The sequence below is a fragment of the Anopheles nili genome, chromosome 3, assembly GCF_943737925.1.
Source record: "Anopheles nili chromosome 3, idAnoNiliSN_F5_01, whole genome shotgun sequence".
Lineage (NCBI taxonomy): Eukaryota > Metazoa > Arthropoda > Insecta > Diptera > Culicidae > Anopheles > Anopheles nili.
The window spans coordinates 54,305,704-54,327,117 of record NC_071292.1 but is presented as its reverse complement, the minus strand read 5'-3'; the positions used below and the strand labels follow the sequence as shown (position 1 = coordinate 54,327,117).

The 21,414-nt window shown below is 46.1% G+C and overlaps 2 protein-coding genes across 2 annotated transcripts in view; both read left to right on the top strand.

Annotated features, from left to right (window-relative positions):
• LOC128724625 (protein still life, isoform SIF type 1) overlaps positions 1-10,466 on the top strand; it is a 71,687-nt gene extending 61,221 nt beyond the window's left edge. Inside the window, exons 28-30 of the mRNA XM_053818348.1 lie at positions 52-202; positions 272-375; positions 7,905-10,466. Coding sequence (XP_053674323.1) covers positions 52-202; positions 272-375; positions 7,905-7,984 — 335 coding nt within the window. The 3' untranslated portion in view covers positions 7,985-10,466. The remainder of the gene's footprint in view (positions 1-51; positions 203-271; positions 376-7,904) is intronic.
• Positions 10,467-12,496: 2,030 nt separating this feature from the next.
• LOC128724624 (serine protease inhibitor swm-1-like) lies at positions 12,497-21,413 on the top strand. The gene is made up of 3 exons (XM_053818347.1): positions 12,497-12,506; positions 13,422-13,613; positions 21,199-21,413. Exons 1-3 carry the CDS (start codon positions 12,497-12,499, stop codon positions 21,411-21,413), a joined length of 417 nt encoding a protein of 138 aa, XP_053674322.1.
• The last annotated feature ends 1 nt before the right edge of the window (position 21,414 follows it).

Genomic DNA, 21,414 nt, shown 5'->3' with positions numbered 1-21,414 from the left:
CTTCATATCCTTGTTTCGTGTGCGATCTCGCTCTCTCTCTCTCTCACACAGAGCAAGTGGCGGCGTGTCGAAGGAACATGAGTGAGCGCGATCAGGAAAAACCGGATCCGGGAACTAAGTCGGAAGGCGAAGATGACTCCCAGCAAGGCACGGTGAAGCCGAAATCGTCCTTGGGCAAAACACCGAATCATCTGACGTTAAGGTAAGCCAGTTTAGAGAACCATAGTGATATGAAATCTAACGCATGGTAATTTTTTTCCCGCCATAATAGCACTACTTCCACGCTGTCCGTTGGCAGCACCGGCAGCCAGGCGCGCCTGATACAGTCGTCCCATCCGCCGGCCACCTATCACCCGGTGCTGATGAAGGATCTAGGTAAGCGACTTTCTCCCAGTAGCGATAAGAGTGTAGTAGAGGTGTTTGACGCGACGCAGGCCGCTAGCGGCACCGAGAAGCGACCGACCGACGCGGACAGCGCGATCGACAAGCACCTGAAGAACCTCAATCTCGACAGTCTGATAGAGACCGACATAGTAGAGTACATGGAGAACCTTAAAGAGAAGCACCTCGAGTGTGAGCAGGCGCCAGTTCAGGGCCCACAGGGTAGTTCTAGTAGCGTTGGTGGTGCGGTTCCACCCACCGTTGTCACCTCACCGCCCATGGCACGATCACCCCCAACTTCTGAATCATCCCTTGGGGTTGGTCTCCCTCAAATCCCTACACCGATCCCATCCGCGGCCACATCTCCCCAAATGGCTCGGTCTCATTCTCCGCAAAAGTTCCCGGCCACAGTACCAGACTCGATGAAGTCCTCCACCGAGTCGTCGACCTCGGGTCATGCCCCGGATATGTCCTCCAGCTCGGGGTCTGGTAAAAGCGATGACAGCTGCTCGGAGTTTGCGACTGGCGGAGAGAAATCGTCACCACCAGCTGGAGCTGTCACCTTCGCTGAGGTCGAAGAACATGCCGAACAGCGGTCCTATACATTGCGAGCATCTTCTACAAACTCCTCCCCAGACGGTACATTAAGCCCACGGCCAGAGAAAACTCCCAAATCACCGAAACGATTGAAATCGGTCGAACGCGAGAAGAGCCCGATACGCATCATCAAGATCAAATCCCCACGCAACAGCATCGATATCGAGCGGCATGTTCGCATAGAAAAGAGTCCCGACCGAGCAAGGCGTGCTTCGAGCCCAGCTGCTACTAGCAACACATCCGCGACCACAAACCGCAAGCCCTCCGAGGGTGGCATTCTGAAGAAGAAACCCCAAACGAATGGGGGTGGTGTCGTTGGGGGCATCCTGAAACGATCCGCGAGCCCATCGGTGGGCAGTAAACCATCGGAAAGCTCGGATAGTGCGGCTTCACGGACGACGGATGCAAACCTTTCGTCGGACTACGAACAGTACCAGTCGGCGACGGGCAACAGGTGCTATTTGTCTCTGTCCAGCGAGTATTTGGGTGTGGAAAAAGACTACCCACACATCTATCAGAACGCGCGCGAAGAGAAAGTGCGTCGGGCGAAACGGAGTGCTTCCGTGGGCAGTGCTGAACGGATGCGTTCGATCGAGGGTGGATACGAGTCGTCCTGTGGGTACTCCCCAAATACGAGCTTCGATGCGTCTTCGGTAGAGGGCGCCCGCAAGCGCTACAGTGTCTCATCAGAGCGATCTCCACACGAATATCGCAAGGCGTACAGCAGGTCTAGCTCGCCCATTAACATCTACAGCCGAGATGTGTCTCCGAGTCGATGTTACGCCCGAGGACTTTCACCGCAGACTTCGTTGACCCGAGGCTTATCCCTTTCACCCCAATCGTCCTTCAAGGGCATCTCGCCACAGAGCTCATTCAGTCGAGGTCCTTCACCACAGCGAGGATACAACAGCAGAGGTCCTTCGCCGCAACGTACGAGCCGTGGTGCTTCACCGATGCGATACTACGGCCGAGGTAGTAGCTCTCCACACAGCTACGGTCGTGGGTTATCGCCCCAACCGAGCTACAGCAGCCGAGGTCCTTCACCGACACGCTCGGGCTATCCTCGAGGTCTATCTCCCCAGCGACGCTCTAGCCGCCATTATTCACCCCCAAAAGAACCGTCACATCGCCACGCACCCGGTGGAGTATCACCGCAGCGTTTCTACAGCCGTGTGCCGTCTCCTGAACGCCATTACGAGCGTCAACGTGGTCCAATGCCGATCCCAAAGAGCCACAGCAGAGGTGCATCTCCACAGCGCGCCTACCGACTGGCGTCATCGCGATCAATCGACGGTTCGTCCTTCCTGGACTACGATCAGAACCCGAACTTGCACTACGCCCGCATCGAGCACGATCGGCGAGCTTATCAGCTGCAGCAGCAGCAACAACAACACCTCCAACATCAACACCAACACCCGGCGTACCCGGCGCAACCGCACGCTTCTTGTATGGAGTGCATCATGCAGGACATGAAGCCTCCATAGCAAAAAGCCCGCGCGCGGCAAAGCCGTGCGCGGAAGAAGTCGTCCCGGGCGAAGCTGTACCATCAGGCGAGCTTCGACAAGTCGCCATCCTTCGATCACGATGAAATTCACGTCTAGATTACGGGCGCCTAATGGCACGGATCGGTGCTGCTTGGTTTCGGTGCTCGTGTGAAATGCGAGCGTGAAACGGAGCAGCACCGGAAAGTCCTGCGCGCTTTCGCAAGACCCAGGACATGAGCCGAGTGGAAAGATTCCTGGAACCCTAGCAATAGCATAATTCCTGACCTTCCCAGCTCCCGATACACACACACGCACACAAACGTCTGACGTATGGCTTCGTAGCAGTAAAATCAAAAGAACTAAAACTAATCAAAACCCGTAACCACGAGTTAGTGCCGGCAGGACGATATGGCCTGCCAGTGGCAGTTTAAATCAAACCGGATGGATACGCGAGCGGCAGGAATGGAGCTATATCCCGAATACATGTGTAAACACAGCATGGTTAAATAATCAAAATCTTCCACATTTACACACACATAAAGGACACCAACTAGCAGCGGTGAATATCCTGCGTAACTCTTAAATCCCGCTCCAAGGGTGCGATTTCCTTCCACAAGGCGCTAAATCAGAAGAAAACCTTCAAGCCCCGTTGACGGTTCGGTGTGATTTAAACGACGTGCCGTTAGATATGCACCCCGCATAGATAGTCCTTAAATCCTTGGGTGTGAGCGGTGCCAAAAACAGGTGGCTCGAGCGGTGGAAAATCGTGCAACTGTGATTCGAATGGCGCGAAATCAGCCACCCAGTAAAATTTTCCCAACTGAGGCGCATCCTTTCGACAGCTAGCGTGTAGATCGGATCATCCAAAACTGCTGCAACAAGTGTACGCTCGACTCGCGGCTTCGGTTTGCATGCCACGGGACAATCTGTTTTTCCCGACGCTCGAAACAGGGCACAAACGACGGGTCACGGTTGGGAAAACTGGTCGGAAAATTAAATTACCGATAAACCGCATCCTAGCAACGTGCCACCCAAGCGCAGCACCCATCTTGCCGTGTTGTGCTTTCGGTACCCGTGTCCTGGGACCGAAACGGACCTCCCGTGATGGTGTGAGAAAATCGAATGACCACGGAAACGAAACTTCAGCATAACTGGCTCAGGAATTCAATTATGGTTGCAGCGAAACCGCAACGGCTCGGCTTGGCTCGCATGCGCCTCCGATTCGCCGTCTACTCACCGGCCTGCCCTCGGGGGTTGATTTGAAAATGCTGCCCCCAAACCCTTCCCTTTTCCCCACCCAACCACCCATCAACTGCTGCTTCTTCTTGTTCGCGGCCTCCACGAAAACTCGCACCCTTTGGACGGGTGGATAACTCGCAGCGGACCTTAGCTCGCTAAAAAATGCACTCCACCCCAAAGTAGCCGATCGCAGTAGCCAGGGCAGCCCGTGTACGGGAAATAGCTCGCGCATACATACCCACACACATATACGTATACGTTACCCCCAAACACATATATACAAAAGATTCGTAAACGAAGCAAAATGCAGCGACCGCCATGTTAACCGCATCTTTATAACCGAGTAATAATACAGCAAACTATACACAACATAACGCAGCATTATGCAGCCCTTATCGTAGCGTGAGACCACCACCTTCACCCCCCCAATTGAATCGGTGTGTGTGTGTGTTCGTGTGCAGTAGAAAGTGCAGTAGATAGATAGAGTGCCTGCAGTGGCCAAATATATACACATATACGAAACTAGCGACAGTAACAATACGTTAGAAGGATCGGGGGAGTGAAGAAAATGTTAGCCAAAGCCAATATTCGAACTACCATACTACCAAGTAACAAATGTAATACAGGTGAGTTTATACATACGCGAGTAAAAATCAAACGATACCCTAGCCATACCGTGTTTACGTAGGACCTTAGGACAAAGTAGTAGCCGTATCAGAACGATTCCGTGCGAGGCGTCGGTAGGCGGAAAAGCGAAGGCAAGGAATTGACACGCGAGTAGCATGGATCCAATTGTGATTTAACGTTAACCACAGGTTCAGTTCTCCTTCATAAGGGTCCTTGAAGAACTCACCCCTATAGGTCGAATCAGTTAGGCTCAAGGACCTTTACGAGCAGGGCCAACGGAACGGAACGAAATGGCACCGAATTGAGCGAGACGCGCGTGTACGACGTGGTTATATATATATACATAAAAAAGTTGTGATTTTGTGCCAATTATCTTGTAAGCCAGGGCGAAACATTCATACTCATTGATTACCGGTATGCATATGATAAACGATTTTAATACCATCCCCAAAACGAAACGATGCCCCTGACGTGAACATGACCCTAGGTTAGCCAATGTCTCCTTTCCTCGCGCAATCCATGGTGGGAAGCGTTGGCGCAAGTAGACGCTCGTTACGCCTTCCCTGCCGGTGCGGTCGTAATTGCGATCGTTAGTGAGTGCTTTTCATTTACAACGTTACAAACCCCGCCAGCCGGAGCGAGAGCTTTCCCGCTGAGCGAGAGATGGTTGTTTGGGGCAAAGAAACAGACAAATCTCGACAATCGAAGCAGAAACGCCGCCGATCTGCGGTGTACCGTCTGCAGGACCTCGTTAACGGTGGCTCCCGGGGGGTGGGGGTGTTCCTTGTAGCGTTTCGCGTTGCAAAAGGACACCGACACGAAGCGGGAACTGTTGAGCCCCATTTCGCGTTCGTTTGTTGGGTTAGCTTCTGTTAATTTATTTTTCGCTCGTACTACACACCGAAAGCAATTAAAGCGAACGGTGCGAAACGGATATTAGGGAACGACTCGAACTGTTAACGATAGGCGACGGGAAGCGCGTTTTATAAGCGAACAAAAAATTATCTATCTACAACATTAAGACTTGTTACTTCTAGCTAGACACTGATTCACTGATTTACTTCGTTCTGCTGCGTTTTTACTCCGCTGCCTTGCGCGCGGAGCACTTTCAGCCCAGCATCGCACTGATTAACGAAATGAAAACTAATCCAAAAACAAAAGATACCGTATATATACATTGCACTCTTTGAGGGCTATTAACTAACTTATCTAGCGCACACGAGATTTCTATTTTTCTACAACGCATCTTTTATCGCTTGAACGGTTTAGAAGCGTGCCGTGGAGGCGGACGGACGCGCACTAGGGACGCGTGGGAGGGTTTAGCTAGCATTTTACCGCACGGAGGCCCTTTCCTGTTCTGTTCGTTACCTCTAGTCGTGCTGGTTGCTGATGGGAAACCCCCACGGCCGGCCAGCCGGCCAGGGAAGCACAGTGATTTGAGAGCCACGAGCTGTTTAGTTAGGTCGTTAGAAGTTTTTCATATTGTTGCAAAAAAAAGGGCGCTGGTTTCGCATTTTAGTCGCGCGGTCGTTCGCATACCCGTTCGTTGCCGTACTTCACTCTAACCATTGCATTGTCCGCTCTATCTAGATCAGGTGAACCTAGTCAAATGGTGCTCCTTTTGGCCGGATGCCGGAAGTCGATTTTAACATGTAACGTAATTTTTATAGCAAATCGAAATACGACAACGCCTCCTCCTCGGTGCTTGTGCATGCCTGATGCACGATCCTATCGACCTTTCAAACCAAGACTTGAACAAACGCACACACACAAACACCAACACACGTATACACCCACGCGAACGCCCGGTTTGGGGGTTGAAAGCTCCGTGAAAGCTCCCTCGACGACGAACGATGACGCTCACTGAAAGAGGACACCGAGACCGCAACAGACACCGAAGTCCAGCCTTACGCAGCCGTGTTGCTGTCGAAACGAACGACTGTATTTGCCGTAGCGAAACGTTAAGTCACCTCCCCCAGTAACGTAGGTTAGCTGTAGAATGCTGGAGAATGCCTTTTCAGCTTGTAGTATCCTCCCACCGGTGGGAGGCCAAATGCCATCCAAGCGAATGTCCTTCGGGGTCACTTCAGGGGGATTCGGAACCGCACCTTAACCGTAGTAAACCGGGCTCGCGATCCGTAGGTGTTTCGGTTCCCTGCGAGTCCATGCCGTAGGTCCTTGTGCTAGGGGGTTGCAAGTAGTTGGGAAAACCACCCCTTAGAAGCCCCTGTTTTTCTAGAGTACACCCACGATGATGCCGAGTACATGGCGAGGGTCCTTGCACGAAAGTGTCCGATGGTTAACACACCTGTTGCGTACCTGTACCGTTTTCCCTTTCCCGGGAACTGACTGACGCCCCGTTGCTGCGCCCCAGTATCCTCGCATATCCTTTTCCAGCTTTTTTTTTGGGTACTTCGGTTTGTTTCCGTTTTTTTCGTTTGTAACAATTTTTGGATTTTTTTGTTCATTGCTGATACATTAAAGCGATCTACCTTCGTCCCGATATGCAGTCCTTTGTGTGCAGTTGTATCGCTGAGCTTGGAGTACGCCAGAAAGCTACTCTTCTGCTGCCGTTTCCAGCGGCTTGGTGATACTGTAATTGCCGGTATCGTAAAACTAGTGTAAAACTCATTAGCCAAGGTCCCCTCGTTCTAGTCACCACACCTAGCCGTAGCCCGTTACCGTAGAATGTATCGTTTATGCAGTAAAGTACTTCTCTTGTAATCTCACGCCATGCTTAGCAAATAGACCACCATTTCAAAAACTTCCCCCATCAGCAAAGCGTGTGCGTGTGTGTATACTTACCTCACTGCTTAGCAAGCCACCAAGCAAACAAGCATACGAGCTGAAGGTGAGACATGGTTACTTCAACTTTGCTAAAATTTATTCCCCGTCCTAGCTGTCTCCTACTCCAAAGCCACCCAACCCACATCGCTCCATCCCGTAGTAGCTCACCTTTGTGTGTCGGTGTGTCTGTGTGTTTGTAACCGGTTCCAAAAAGCCACAGCTCCCTGTCCTGAGTGTCGGTTGATTCGGCTCTAATTGGCACTGTGTGTTGAAAGGACTGTGTTTGTTTGCCCATTTTTTTTTGGTTCTACTCCCATTTACCAAACGATACGTGATTGTTTCCTTTTTTTCGTTTAGTTTTGTGCTGTTCCGTTTTCTTTTTGTGTACATTTCTCTTCCAGGAGCTACCATTCGTTTTCATGCAATTTTATTAGCCTCATTTACCTTTTGCGTGTCCTTTTTCGGTTCACAACGATCGCCAACCAAAACCATCCAAAGAACCACGCTAACCCGAAACTGTTGTTATCTAGGTTTTAAGTTAAGTTAGCTCAAATTGGATGCATACAAATTACGAATACCTAAATTGAACAACAATTGAAATCAACCTCCAAAACAAATTTAAAAAAAAAACATCCCCAAAAACACACTTACACGTAACACCAAACAATCAAAAATTAAAAAAAAAGAAGCGAAAGCCATAAACACGAAACAAAAATCAAAATCTTATCAACACAACCATTCGAACAATGTCATTAAATCTGGCCATTTGTTTTTCTTTTTTAATTGTAGGATCCCCGGTGTGGAAGCCTAGAGACATGATTAGTTTAAGTGACGCCCCGTCGACATCACGTAAAGATGAAAGTAAATAAAACAAAAGCAAAACACTTTTCTCGTACTCATCCTAACTTTCGATGCAAAAGCCAAACCAAAAACAAATCGCAACAACAACAACAAAAAACTCATTATATACAAAACTAATCGCAACCCAAAATGGGGCTCAAATCGACTCAATTATTGCGAGTTGTATGACGGTAAACACACACACACACACGTTCACTCACAGAGGAAGCAGCACTAACGGTGGGGGGGCGAACAGAGAGAAAGAGAGATTATGCAAAGACGTAAAAGGGGGAAGATAATCGAATGGGCGTTAGATAGAGCAATAGAGCGTGACGTGGACAAGGACGAGATAGACGATGATTGCACGGTGAGGGAAGACGCTCAGGAGCAAGGACATGCCAACCGTACATAGAGGCTGCTAAAGCTCGGCACTATTTGCACGCAGGCATTTTTAAGTACTCGATTTTCCTAGAGCCAATAATGAAAAAAAAAAACAAACCCGAACAACCGGTTAAGCCAGCAGAGATTGCGAGCAGAAATCGCCAAAGGAGCTGCTCGCAGTCGTACATTCGACGGGTTACGGGTTGTTTGCGTGTTCCCGTGCCGTGAGATGGCAGATGCGCAACCAATCTACCACAATGGAATCGCGTGGTGATGGACATGAAGCCCACAGCTACGAGGTGGCCTGTTTTCTAACACTTCCTATTGTCTGATGAAGGAGATGTGAGCGTCGAAGGCGCTATCCTCTTTGGAGCAAAATGAAGGAATGCTCGATCCCACACGCGATCCTCCCATACACAGCTTCCCAAAAGGGCTGAGGATCGAGAGAGAACTCACGCCATCAGACCTCACGACACACGCTTTCCACGGGCAGGGTCTGAGCGGTGTTGAGCGATATTGATTCGAAGGATATATCAGATAAATGGGGAGAAGATTTAAAATGATACACCTTTACACACAAACACACAGACACTCACACATTAGGAAAATTAAACGATTTTCACAATTTAAAAGTAATAAAAGTAACGCAACACTTCACGAAGGCAAACCATTATTGTTGATCACGTAAGCAAAACCGGTAGTGAGAGGCGAAAAAGGCCACCCCCACCCCCCTTTTCCCGGGCCATACCGTGCCTGTTGGGTGGTGGAGGCGGCACAAGCGTGGCACCGAGTAAGAGTAAGAGTCATGGAAGGAGAGAAAACAAGAAAACAAATCGTAAACGTGTTTGTATTAGCGATATTGGAACGAAGTGATCGAAGGCACCGCCTGCAGGCGCCTTCTCGATCTAGTATCAATAGAGAATGCGCTGAAAGTGAAGCCAAAATGCAGCCGAAAAGCAGCAAACGCGAGAAAACGCGATAGGAAGGTATTACTGACGCACCACAACCCTCGGACTGAAGCGACTCAGAACAGGACGGCATTACACGAGACGGCATCGAAACGACACCCCCAACTGAACTTGTCCCTCTCCCAACACACGTCACATGAGGACGGTGCGAAATCGCAGTAGAGCAGCAAACGTGCGGAGTCGGGGGCGGATAACGCGGGTGGGGGGGTAAGGAAAAACAAACCCGACCTGGTCGTGGAAAGCAGGCGCGGAAGCAAACCGTTAATGCAGTTGATAATGGCGTATTTGCGGACGCGGTGAGCAAATTGTTTAGAGTTTGTTTTACACTTTTGATCTTTTTTAATCCTAAATAATAGCGTTAAAATATGAACCTGTATAATCGAGTGAATGAATGATGATTGACTTTGAATTGAGCAGCTGAGAGAAGCAACTATCACTAAAAGAAACACGATGCATCCCCTTTTGTCGCAACGCAGCGGAGGTTTTGCGAATTATGATATAAAAAAGAAATGCAAACGCGTGAAAGCGTAACGAAACGAATCCTTTTACACACACCTACACCCACATACACCCCACGCTAGCGCTGGCTAGGCGGAAAGGAAGTAACTCTCTATCCAACGTTACGTAGCGTTACTCGGTTCGAATCGGTCGGAAACGAAAGGCAACATACGTGTTGCTGATTCGATCATTCAGTCGGTCCTTGCATGTTCTTGCATGTGGCCACAGCTGGGCACGGTTATTCCATATGCTATGTTTTACTTTCGGAAAATCGGTGCACCGGAATGGCGAAACATAGAGAAACAGCTAACGAACTGAAATGATCACTACTGAAATGAGCGACTACCCACACTTTGATAGATCACGATCGCGAGTAACTGGGCGGAAAAGCCGCCCACCCTCGGGAGAATGGAAAACAGAAGAACATGAAAACATAAGGACAAATGGAAACACTTACAAACGCAAATGTTGTAGCCAAAACTAGCACACTCACTCACAGAAACCTACATTTACGAATGGAAAAGGGAATTGAATTTTATAACAAACAAAAAGAAATTAAAAAAATTAAGCAACATTACCAGTTAGCAAACCAAAAAAAAAAAAAGAAATCGACACTCATACACAACCCCCACATCAAAACACGCAGCAGCACACGCAGCAACACGCGAACGCGTACTGTAAAACTTACTGAAAACGACTCAAACGAAAGCCAAGCTGCAAACTGGCTAATCGGTTGAGCAGGATAGGGATACGAAGTTGACAAAACCCCATAGCATGAATAGACAGCGGCAAGCAAAAACAACTACAACCAATATAAGAAAATTTATACAAAATTACTACACTACTAAACTACTAAATACTAAACAGTTATTATGATTACTACACACTCCCAACCACACCCACACGAGCACACGTGAAACATTACATTTACCATACGCGCGAGTACGGCAGAGAGTAGGAAAAGCAAAAGCAATTGCCATAAAACAATCTTTCCTTGCCAGTAAAGGCGAATGAGCACGGCACATGATGCACACCAAGACCACCGGCGTTATATGCCACGATCGAGTACGATCAGGCTGCCGGTGGTCTGAGTTAGATACAGATTCGCTTTTATTTTCACGTTTGCCATTTCCAATCACTCGCCAATGCAGAGGGCACCGAATGGGTGGTGGCTTTTGTTTTATTACTATAATTCTCAGTTCGCTAGCCACCAAGGAAGCAGACTTCATGGGTGCATTTGTTCGTTGGTTTTTTCATTTTCTTTGCCACCCCTAGATTGGGATTGAAAATTCTACCAATCTAAAGGCCTCTAAAGGGCATGGTTGATGCGCTCTAAATACACGACACTTAGAACAATGCAACACCCGTAAAAAAAACGTTGACAGTTGATAGAAATATATTAGTTAATAATCAGAGGGAGAGCAGGAGAACAAAAAAAATGGACTCCTTAACGCCGTACGTTAATGTAAAACCGGCGATCTTCCACCAACTATGCCAAACTCCGCACAGCATGGCGTTAGGATTTTAACACTCGCATCGTACGATCGCGATCGCCGGCTACAGGCCGCGTGTACGATCGTCAGCACACACCCCTATCGGTAATCGATTCTGTTCGTTGTTCAATGTGTGTTCATTTGATACTGTGCGTGTGCGTGTGTTGCATTTACGAAATAAAACGAAAGATTCGAAAGATAAGCGGGAAACCCCCGCAGCTCAAGCACGCAAGTCGCTAGTGGCTCGAGCGGGAATTAAGAAGCCACGTGGGCGAAAAAAAACCGCGCCACGTGGTCGGTCAGAAGGATGCAGAAAGGAACGAACCGAGCTGCGGATTCCTTTCAGCGACTTTAGTTTATGTTTGTAATCCGCGCACTTCTGAACCGTGTTTCTTTTTTGTTGTCTCTCTAACCTTTCGTGAGTAAAAAAGACATGTGAGAGAAGCATGAAGAAAAAAAAGCATTCAGCAACATGTTAATGGAACAAACAATACAGAAACCAAACGAACCACGAACCTTACATTAAACCCTGTGCCAATTATTGATAAGATAACTAGCGACGATACACACGGATGTACACGGAGCAAAGCCAAGAGCAACGATCGCAAATGCGCGCAGCATCCATTCGTAAGGTGCATCAAACTGTTTTCACTAATAATGGGAGATAAACCTAGAGAAAGAATAAAAAAGTAACAGAATAACGCACGAACACAACACTCACACGTACACTCACACCCACACGCAAGACGAATTTCCTAGGAAGCAGACAAATTCAAGTGAAACACAACACCTAGCAAAGTGAGTGAAATCCGTGAAATCGTTCTTTGTATACTTCCTTTTTCTGTCCGTACTTTTGTTGGCGATGTAAGCGTTGATATACTATACTAACTAGTACTCATTTTACCCGCAACAACTAACTATAAGCGCCGGACTTCCGGCACCCTAGCGAACGATCCTCGAGCGAAGCAACAATTCGTGCGGAAAAAGTCTAGTTAGCGTCGGCGAAGGAAAATGAAATAAGCGAAAAAAAAGCGCAGCAGTGAAGGAGAAGAAAACAAACAAAAAAAACCGTCAGATCGAAAACTGCGTTGCAGAGAAGAAATCGTCAAATAGTAGTAGGTCAACAGCAGTCGCGAAGAAGCATGACGAAACGTTAGTAAGCTAAGGGCGTCAAAAGATGATAAAAGCATTCGCAGCCCCAATGGCTGCCGGTGAGAACAGATTCCTGACATTCTTGAGTTGGTTTTTGTACTCCTTTGGAAATGTCTAAGTATTCAATAAAGATAGTGAAACACACAAAACATACACACGTACACACACACACGTACTCATGTAAAAGCCACTTATGGAAGCGGCTACTGTTGCTGAAGATGGTCAAACGAAATAGATCAAACAAGCAAATAGGACACGTGCAGCAGCATTATGGAAACAAAAAAAACACATAAACAAACACACAAACACACACACACAAACAAACCAAAAAACATGTTCTGAAGTCGTTAAGAATATTTGTGGACGTGTTCGTGTGATTCTTTCGTGAAAGAAATTGATTTCCATTCCGAAGTACGTAACCTAAGGTTGTAAGTATTTCTTTGTATGCTACAGCGAAAATAGGGAGGGAAATATCTAGTTTATTGTTGTACATTGTTGGCTCACGATGAGCCGATGAGTTCTATTCTTCTACATGATCAAGCACAAAGCGCCTCATTCGAGAAAAAATGCATGACTAAGCCTCATGACTCGGCCTGCTATGCACTACTATGTTGCATCGAGAAATGCATCTTCACGCCTGGTGGGTATGCAACAAACAAAACAACAACGGCAGCGAGTCGATATGGAATTTCTTACACGTGGCAAACCTGAACACTGCAATAGCCTAATCACAAAGGGTGTGATCTCCCGATCGCTATAAAAGCCACCGTTTTGTCGTCTCTAACATCATACTCCAGCGAGATTTCTTAACAGTAACAGTTAAATCCATTCCAGCAAAGTAAGATGAAGAACACCGTTGCAGCGATCTGTGCAGCCTCAGCTTTTTTAGCTCTACTGCTGCCTGCCTTAGAAGGTAACACGTGCTTTTATCACCACTCCATACCCACGCTCTAGAGAGTGTTTTACTTCCTCAGCATCCTGTATACCATATCCACCGGTTTGCCCAGCGAACGAAGAGTATAATGAGTGTGGAACGGCGTGTCCGCAAACCTGCCACCCTACGAAAATATTATGCATAAAAAAATGCGTTGAAGGATGCTTTTGCAAGGAAGGATATGTACGGGATGACAACGGGAGATGCATTCCTTTTTGTGAATGCCCGAGGCGTTACAACTAGCCTTGAGCGTGTGCCAACGGCTATAAAAATTGTAACCAAATAAATGGAATCCTTTAATGTAACTATATGATGGAAACTGTAGTTATTTGAAAGAAATGCATTAAAATGCATCATGCATAACGTGTCGCCCAGTCGTAACTATTGTTGTATGAGGTAACATGATTATTCAATATTAAAATAGAAGGAGAAATATGCTAGCGACGCTAAACATTCGATTCCAGTATTTTCTGATCACTATACAAATTATAGAATTATGTACACAATTGAATGCAACTGCATTGCAGTTAAATTGTATCTACGGTTGGTTCCCTTTGCAGGCAGGTAGGACCTTCCGGGCGTTCGCAAGGAGTCACGCAGGAAAATGATCGAATGCAGCGTGCGCAAAAAGAACCGCTGGCGGCAAACAACAACAACAGAAAGAAAAAACGTGGCGTGAAAACGAATGAAACGAAGAAAAAAAATAGTAATCATAATAAAGACGAAGCGAGAAGGCAAGCAAAGGGTCACAGAACAGTAGTGTGACATAAGTGTTGACACAAGGGCCTTCATTTATGGAAAGAAAACATCATCGCCCTTCCCCCCCCAGCCGTAGCTCCTGCCTCGCGGGACGGAAAGGTGACTTATCAAAATAAGGTGGTGCGAGGTGCCAAAAATAACACCACCACCAAAAATGGTCACCATTCCAGACGTGAGTGTGGTGTCCTGCGAGAGCGAGAGGTACAGCATCCTGGAGCTGGGGCAAACAACAAAAAAATGGCAAAAGAAACACTCCTCGAGTGAACTAACGCACGAGAGTGTCCATTTTTCGTGGTGCTGCATCGGAAAACGCCCGCTTTGGGGGTGTTATTTTTACTCCAAATGCACCCACAAGCGAGGGCAGGCGTCCTAATGAGCTTAGGCTCTAATCCGTTTGCGAGTGTGGGTGGGATTCACGCGAGGAAATGCACCGTCATCGAGGTTTAATGATTTAATTCGCTTACCAAACTCCTAGATGTCTCCGCAGTGCCAAAATATCACAATCGAACAACGAACGATCGATCAAACAACGGTTTATTCCAGCCGCGCGCCGTTATTTACGCAAAAATTATGATTTTCCAGCGCGCAGCATAATTTATGCGCTTCCCGCATCGTCTCGCAGGCAATTTTCTGAATTAAAAAAATGTTTCCCGGGCGCACGATTTCCCCGCGAGCGATTGATAGCAAGCGGATCGTATGATTAGCGTGCCCGAACGCGGCTAAAACGGCCGCAAGATTAGCCGTGAAAATATTTACGATCCAACCGACGGAGCTGGAACACGCGTGGGAAGCGCGATCTAGAGTCGCCCGAGACCGTCCCGAAACGATCGCTCAAAAGCCGCATTGAGTTTTTATTTTTCCGTGCAATGTTGAAAACCAACGCGCAATGACCGCGAGAAGGCGGATTTGTGATCGATTCGACGGAAAAAAAATTTCAAACCCGACCGGCGATGCTCAAAAAAGGCCCAAAATGCGGTGCAAAATTTTCGCCAGTACCAGGGGCGCAGGAATCTGAAGAGGCTGCACGCAGCCAATTTTAGGCTGCCGAAATCTGGCTGCGTCGACAAAAAAAATGACGCAGCCCATGGCTGCCCAAAAATGGCTGCGTCGACAAAAATAATGACGCAGCCTATGGCTGCCAAAAAATGGCTGAGTCCAAAAAATTTTTGACGCGGCCACTTTTGGGCAGCCAGAATTTTTTGACGCAGCCAGTTTTCGGCAGCCTAAAACTGGCTGCGTGCAGCCTCTTCAGATTCCTGCGCCCCTGGTACTAGCGAAAATTTTGCACCGCATTTTGGGCGTTTTTTGAGCATCGCGCGGGCGAAATTTTTTTTGCGGCGCGCGCAGTTTTGGCGAACGACGGGCAACCGGTGATATTATCAGCGAAGAAGCGTTGTTTATTTCGGACAACCGTTTCAGCGGGAGGAAAAAAATCAACAAAATTTCTATCGAACGGGCGGAAAATGCAGAATATAACAAAAAACAATTTCTAGGTGTTTCAGTTGGTAGGTTTTTGTTTGCTTTATTGATATCATTCAAAAACAATACAAATGGCGTTTTTTTCGTCGTGTTTACATCAATGTTTCACAATTTTAAAGTACTAATTCGGCATGGGCCGCGCCCGTTTATGCGTTCATCGACTGAGAAAGGTCCCACGGTTGGACGAAACAAAGGGAAATCGCCGTTCGACTTCCTGGGACGCATGTGTGTGTGTGTGTGTGTAGCTTCCGTATAACATTAATTAGCATGAGTTTCTCGCGCGCGCGAGCATAAGCGAAATTAAATAGCATTCTCGGGTTGTGTTGTTGTTGTGTGTGGTTTTTTCTATCGCATATTTACATCGAAGGTACGGTAGTGTTAAAACAAATGAAAATATTAACATCCTTAAGGCGCGCATACGTCGCATCCTACGATACTTTGACGGTATTGGCCGATGGGCCCTAACTGCCTGACCTGTTCTTCTGCTTCTCTTCGCTCCTAACCTGGTCTAAAACACCATACAGCCGGTACACATTCGCTTCCCGCGCGCAGGAAGCCATCCAGCCGTTCCGTAATGCTAAATAATATATTTTACAATGTTTCAGCATCCCGCGATCGATGCGCGAAACTAATCACAATAATGTAAGTAGGTAGCGGTACGTTAAATTAGAACGATAACAATACATAAAGGTGGTCGTTAGAGTCTAGTAAATGTAGACGTGGGGAAGAGAGAGTTGGTTGTGTATGCTTTCCGCGGCTGCTCACTCTTTCTTACACGCTAGCTTACGCACAACAATAAATCGCTATCGCATTCGTGATTTGTCCTGTTTTCTTTTCGTCACGTTTTTTGTTTGTTTACGTTCCCAACGAACGAACCCAACTAATGAAACTATAACGCGCAAAGCACACGTGGTGGGTGAAACGTGTAAAGGATCACTCTGAAGATCACAAAAGCACCGCCCACCAGCGCTGGCCGTGGGGAGATGACTACTAATTCGAAATGGTTCGTCCGGCAACAACAAAAAGGCGCCTCCCAAAGAGTAACTTGTTCGCTTATTCGAGAGTCGCAAAGGCGGTCACATTTTCATCAACGATTTAACCTTCTTCACGTAACGATTGATCAACGGTTTCGGGGCCTTCTTGGGTGCTGCTTTCTCTCCCGCCGTACTGCTCGATCCGAGCGAGGACACCACGGATGAATGCGTCGATTGGTCGTCTTCCTCTTCGTCGTTGTCGTCTCGGGGTTTTTCCTGCACCGGACCATCGTCCTGCCCGTCGTCCAGTGTCCGGGGAGCCGTGCTGTCGACGGTGATGGTTTCCTTCTCGCACAGCTGCTCCTGAGAGGTTGATCGAGAGTCCTGCGAGTCCTTCAGCCCTCGTTGCCGCTCATCGTCCGGAATAAAGCGCCGGTTCAGGCAAATGTTGCCACCTTCCAGGCCCAAGATCGTCCATGCTGCACGATCGCCTGTTTTTGCTCTTCATCAGTGCTTCCGACGTCGTGCCGTCGATCTTCTTGCCCGCGTGAGATCGTCTCGTCCATGGTTGTCTACCGGTCGTCGTCCTTTCATCTGCACCATCTTTTGTGTCACACCAGTTTGTGTTTGTAATCCGCGCACTTCTGAACCGTGTTTTTTTTTGTTGTCTCTCTAACCTTTCGTGAGTAAAAAAAACATGTGAGAGAAGCATGAAGAAAAAAAAACATTCAGCAACATGTTAATGGAACAAACAATACAGAAACCAAACGAACCACGAACCTTACATTAAACCCTGTGCCAATTATTGATAAGATAACTAGCGACGATACACACGGATGTACACGGAGCAAAGCCAAGAGCAACGATCGCAAATGCGCGCAGCATCCATTCGTAAGGTGCATCAAACTGTTTTCACTAATAATGGGAGATAAACCTAGAGAAAGAATAAAAAAGTAACAGAATAACGCACGAACACAACACTCACACGTACACTCACACCCACACGCAAGACGAATTTCCTAGGAAGCAGACAAATTCAAGTGAAACACAACACCTAGCAAAGTGAGTGAAATCCGTGAAATCGTTCTTTGTATACTTCCTTTTTCTGTCCGTACTTTTGTTGGCGATGTAAGCGTTGATATACTATACTAACTAGTACTCATTTTACCCGCAACAACTAACTATAAGCGCCGGACTTCCGGCACCCTAGCGAACGATCCTCGAGCGAAGCAACAATTCGTGCGGAAAAAGTCTAGTTAGCGTCGGCGAAGGAAAATGAAATAAGCGAAAAAAAAAGCGCAGCAGTGAAGGAGAAGAAAACAAACAAAAAAACCGTCAGATCGAAAACTGCGTTGCAGAGAAGAAGTCGTCAAATAGTAGTAGGTCAACAGCAGTCGCGAAGAAGAATGACGAAACGTTAGTAAGCTAAGGGCGTCAAAAGATGATAAAAGCATTCGCAGCCCCAATGGCTGCCGGTGAGAACAGATTCCTGACATTCTTGAGTTGGTTTTTGTACTCCTTTGGAAATGTCTAAGTATTCAATAAAGATAGTGAAACACACAAAACATACACACGTACACACACACACGTACTCATGTAAAAGCCACTTATGGAAGCGGCTACTGTTGCTGAAGATGGTCAAACGAAATAGATCAAACAAGCAAATAGGACACGTGCAGCAGCATTATGGAAACAAAAAAAAACACATAAACAAACACACAAACAAACCAAAAAACATGTTCTGAAGTCGTTAAGAATATTTGTGGACGTGTCCGTGTGATTCTTTCGCGAAAGAAATTGATTTCGAAAGAAATTTCGTTGTATGCAAAAGCGAAAATAGGGAGGGAAATATCTAGTGTATTGTTGTACATTGTTGGCTCACGATGAGTCGATGAGTGCTATTCTTCTGCATGATCAAGCACAAAGCGCCTCATTCGATAAAAAATGCATGACTAAGCCTCAAAGACACGGCCTGCTATGCACTACTATGTTGCATCGAGAAATGCATCTGCACGCCTGGTGGGTATGCAACAAACGAAACAACAACGGCAGCGAGTCGATATGGAATTTCTTACACGTGGAAAACCTGAACACTGCAATAGCCTAATCACAAAGGGTGTGATCTCCCGATCGCTATAAAAGCCACCGTTTTGTCGTCTCTAACATCATACTCCAGCGAGATTTCTTAACAGTAACAGTTAAATCCATTCCAGCAAAGTAAGATGAAGAACACCGTTGCAGCGATCTGTGCAGCCTCAGCTTTTTTAGCTCTACTGCTGCCTGCCTTAGAAGGTAACACGTGCTTTTATCACCACTCCATACCCACGCTCTAGAGAGTGTTTTACTTCCTCAGCATCCTGTATACCATATCCACCGGTTTGCCCGGAGAACGAAGAGTATAATGAGTGTGGAACGGCGTGTCAGCCGACATGCCACCCTACTAGAATATTGTGCATCAATAAATGCGTTGAAGGATGCTTTTGCAAGGAAGGATACGTTCGGGATGACAACGGGAGATGCATTCCTTTTTGTGAATGTCCGAGGCGTTACAACTAGCCTTGAGCGTATGCGCAACGGATATAAAAATGGTAACCAAATAAATGGAATCCTCTAATGTAACAATATGATGCAAACTGTAGTTATTTGAAAGAAATGCATTAAAATGCATTATGCATAACGTGTCGCCCAGTGGTTATTATAATATATTGTATAACGTAAAATTTTTACTCACTATTAAAGCAGAAAGATAAATATGCTAGCGACGCTAAACATTCAATTCCAGTATTTTCTAATCACTATACAAATTATAGAATAATGTAAACAATTGAATGCAACTGCATTGCAGTAAAACTGTATCTGCGGTAAACAAAACCTTGGGGATTATTGTGTACATACATAATTCGATTGTGGACCTCAAATCATAAAGTATTTACTCGAAAAAGGACTCGTTGTATAGGAATATATGCATTCAATTGAACTGAAAGACATTTTCTAGCTATATCTCAATTTATTTTCATTTTGTTTGCATTAAACAACACAAAAAATGATCAAATTTAACGATGGTACATGCGCAAGTGGTACATCTCATGCGCAAACTTCGTAACTCCCATTTATTGATAATCCATCCTTCTCTCATAAAAACAATAATAATTCTTCAAATAATATAATTTACATAAACAGACAAGAGTTTACATAACCAGACATACCTTTAAAACGAAACAGAGATGTTTTTTAAACTAAACATGCCTACATAAAATGTTTCAATTCGAATCACAAATAATTAGCTACAAATGATCCTCGCAAATCAAATATATTTCAATGGTAAAACTGTTGTTTAAAATTACTGATTTTTATAAAGTCTAGTTGGGTTAAAAAGTTGTTAAATAGTTTGTTAAATTACAGTGGATTTTTTACGCAACTCATGTACACGTGATATGAAAAACGCGTATGCTCGAAAATAACCCATAATCAACTGCATGAAATACAATGCAATGAGTGAGAAAAGTATCGGCGATCTGAACAGAAAAATGCAGAATATTTTTCGCAAAAGTAACAGGAGAACATGCATCGGCAGTCCGAACAAGCAAAATCCAGAAAATTTGTCGCATAAATAACAGGAGAACATGCTAGCTGAAAGGCAGTAGTTCTCAATCTGACCAATAGATGGCGCTAATAAAATTTTCAATTTTAGTACATCTAGCACAAGCTAGATGGCGCTGACAGCTATCAGAACATACTTTCACTCATAGATGGCGCAGTTTACTCAATCTGACCAATAGATGGCGCTATAAAATTTTAATATTTAGTACATCTAGCTCAAGCTAGATGGCGCTGTCGGCTATCAGAATAAGCTTCATGTTTTCACTCATAGATGGCGCTATGTAAAACGCTTTATGGCTTCACTATTTGGCCGTACAGATGGCGCTAGTAATGCAGAATTCAAATTATAGCACGTTGTGCTATAATCGCTTTGAAAAACACCGCCAAATTATTTTTTTTAATTTTAAATTTTTGCATTTTCGTCCACTCGATGCAAGTTTATTTTTGAATTGGACGCCGGTAATTTTCAAAAAGTAAGCAATCATTTATTGTTTTACAAAAATTCAATTATGTTTTCGATAGAAATAAGCTACACGTAACACCATCCAAAGCAGTAATATATTCGCATATTTGGTTGCGTTTTTCAAAGTTCCGTGGGCGAATATGCGCAATGTTTACAATACATTCATCGGCTACCATCGTGCTTTTTTTTATTAGAAAACAATGTGTTCAATGTTATTTTCTCAACACCACCACAGCGCGGACATAGAAGCAATTATGTGACATAAAAGCATTCTTTGGTGCTTACGCATGAAACAATGCCGGTCGCTCTATAAAAGCAGAGCTTTCCGCGACTGATAACCATTGACTGCTAGTGATTTAGCTTAGAGACAGCTCACCTTTTAACCCTTCTAACAGCAACCGCAAGATGAAAACCGTGCCGACGCTCACAAGCCTGTTCGTGCTGCTGGTAGCCGTCCAACTCGCTCTTTGTGGTAAGAAAGCTGTAAAAAAAAACTGTTTCAAATCGTTTCAACCACACGGTCCTTTAATCACGCTCAACAGCTTGTCCGTGCTCGTATCCCGTGAAACATGAATGTGGTCCCGATGAGGTATATTCCAGCTGCGGTTCTGCCTGCCAGAAGAACTGCAACACTCCTCCAAATATGGCTTGCACCCTGCAGTGTGTCGAAGGATGCTTCTGCCGACCCGGATACATCCGTGAGACCGAACATGGCAGGTGCATTCCGGAGTGTGAGTGTCCCAACTACTACAAATGAG

Bases quoted from the DNA above. Each gene is read 5' to 3' on its own strand.
- LOC128724624 (XM_053818347.1), top strand. The intron at 13,614-21,198 runs GTTACAACTAGC...CACGCTCAACAG, and splicing joins TTTTTGTGAATGCCCGAGGC to CTTGTCCGTGCTCGTATCCC.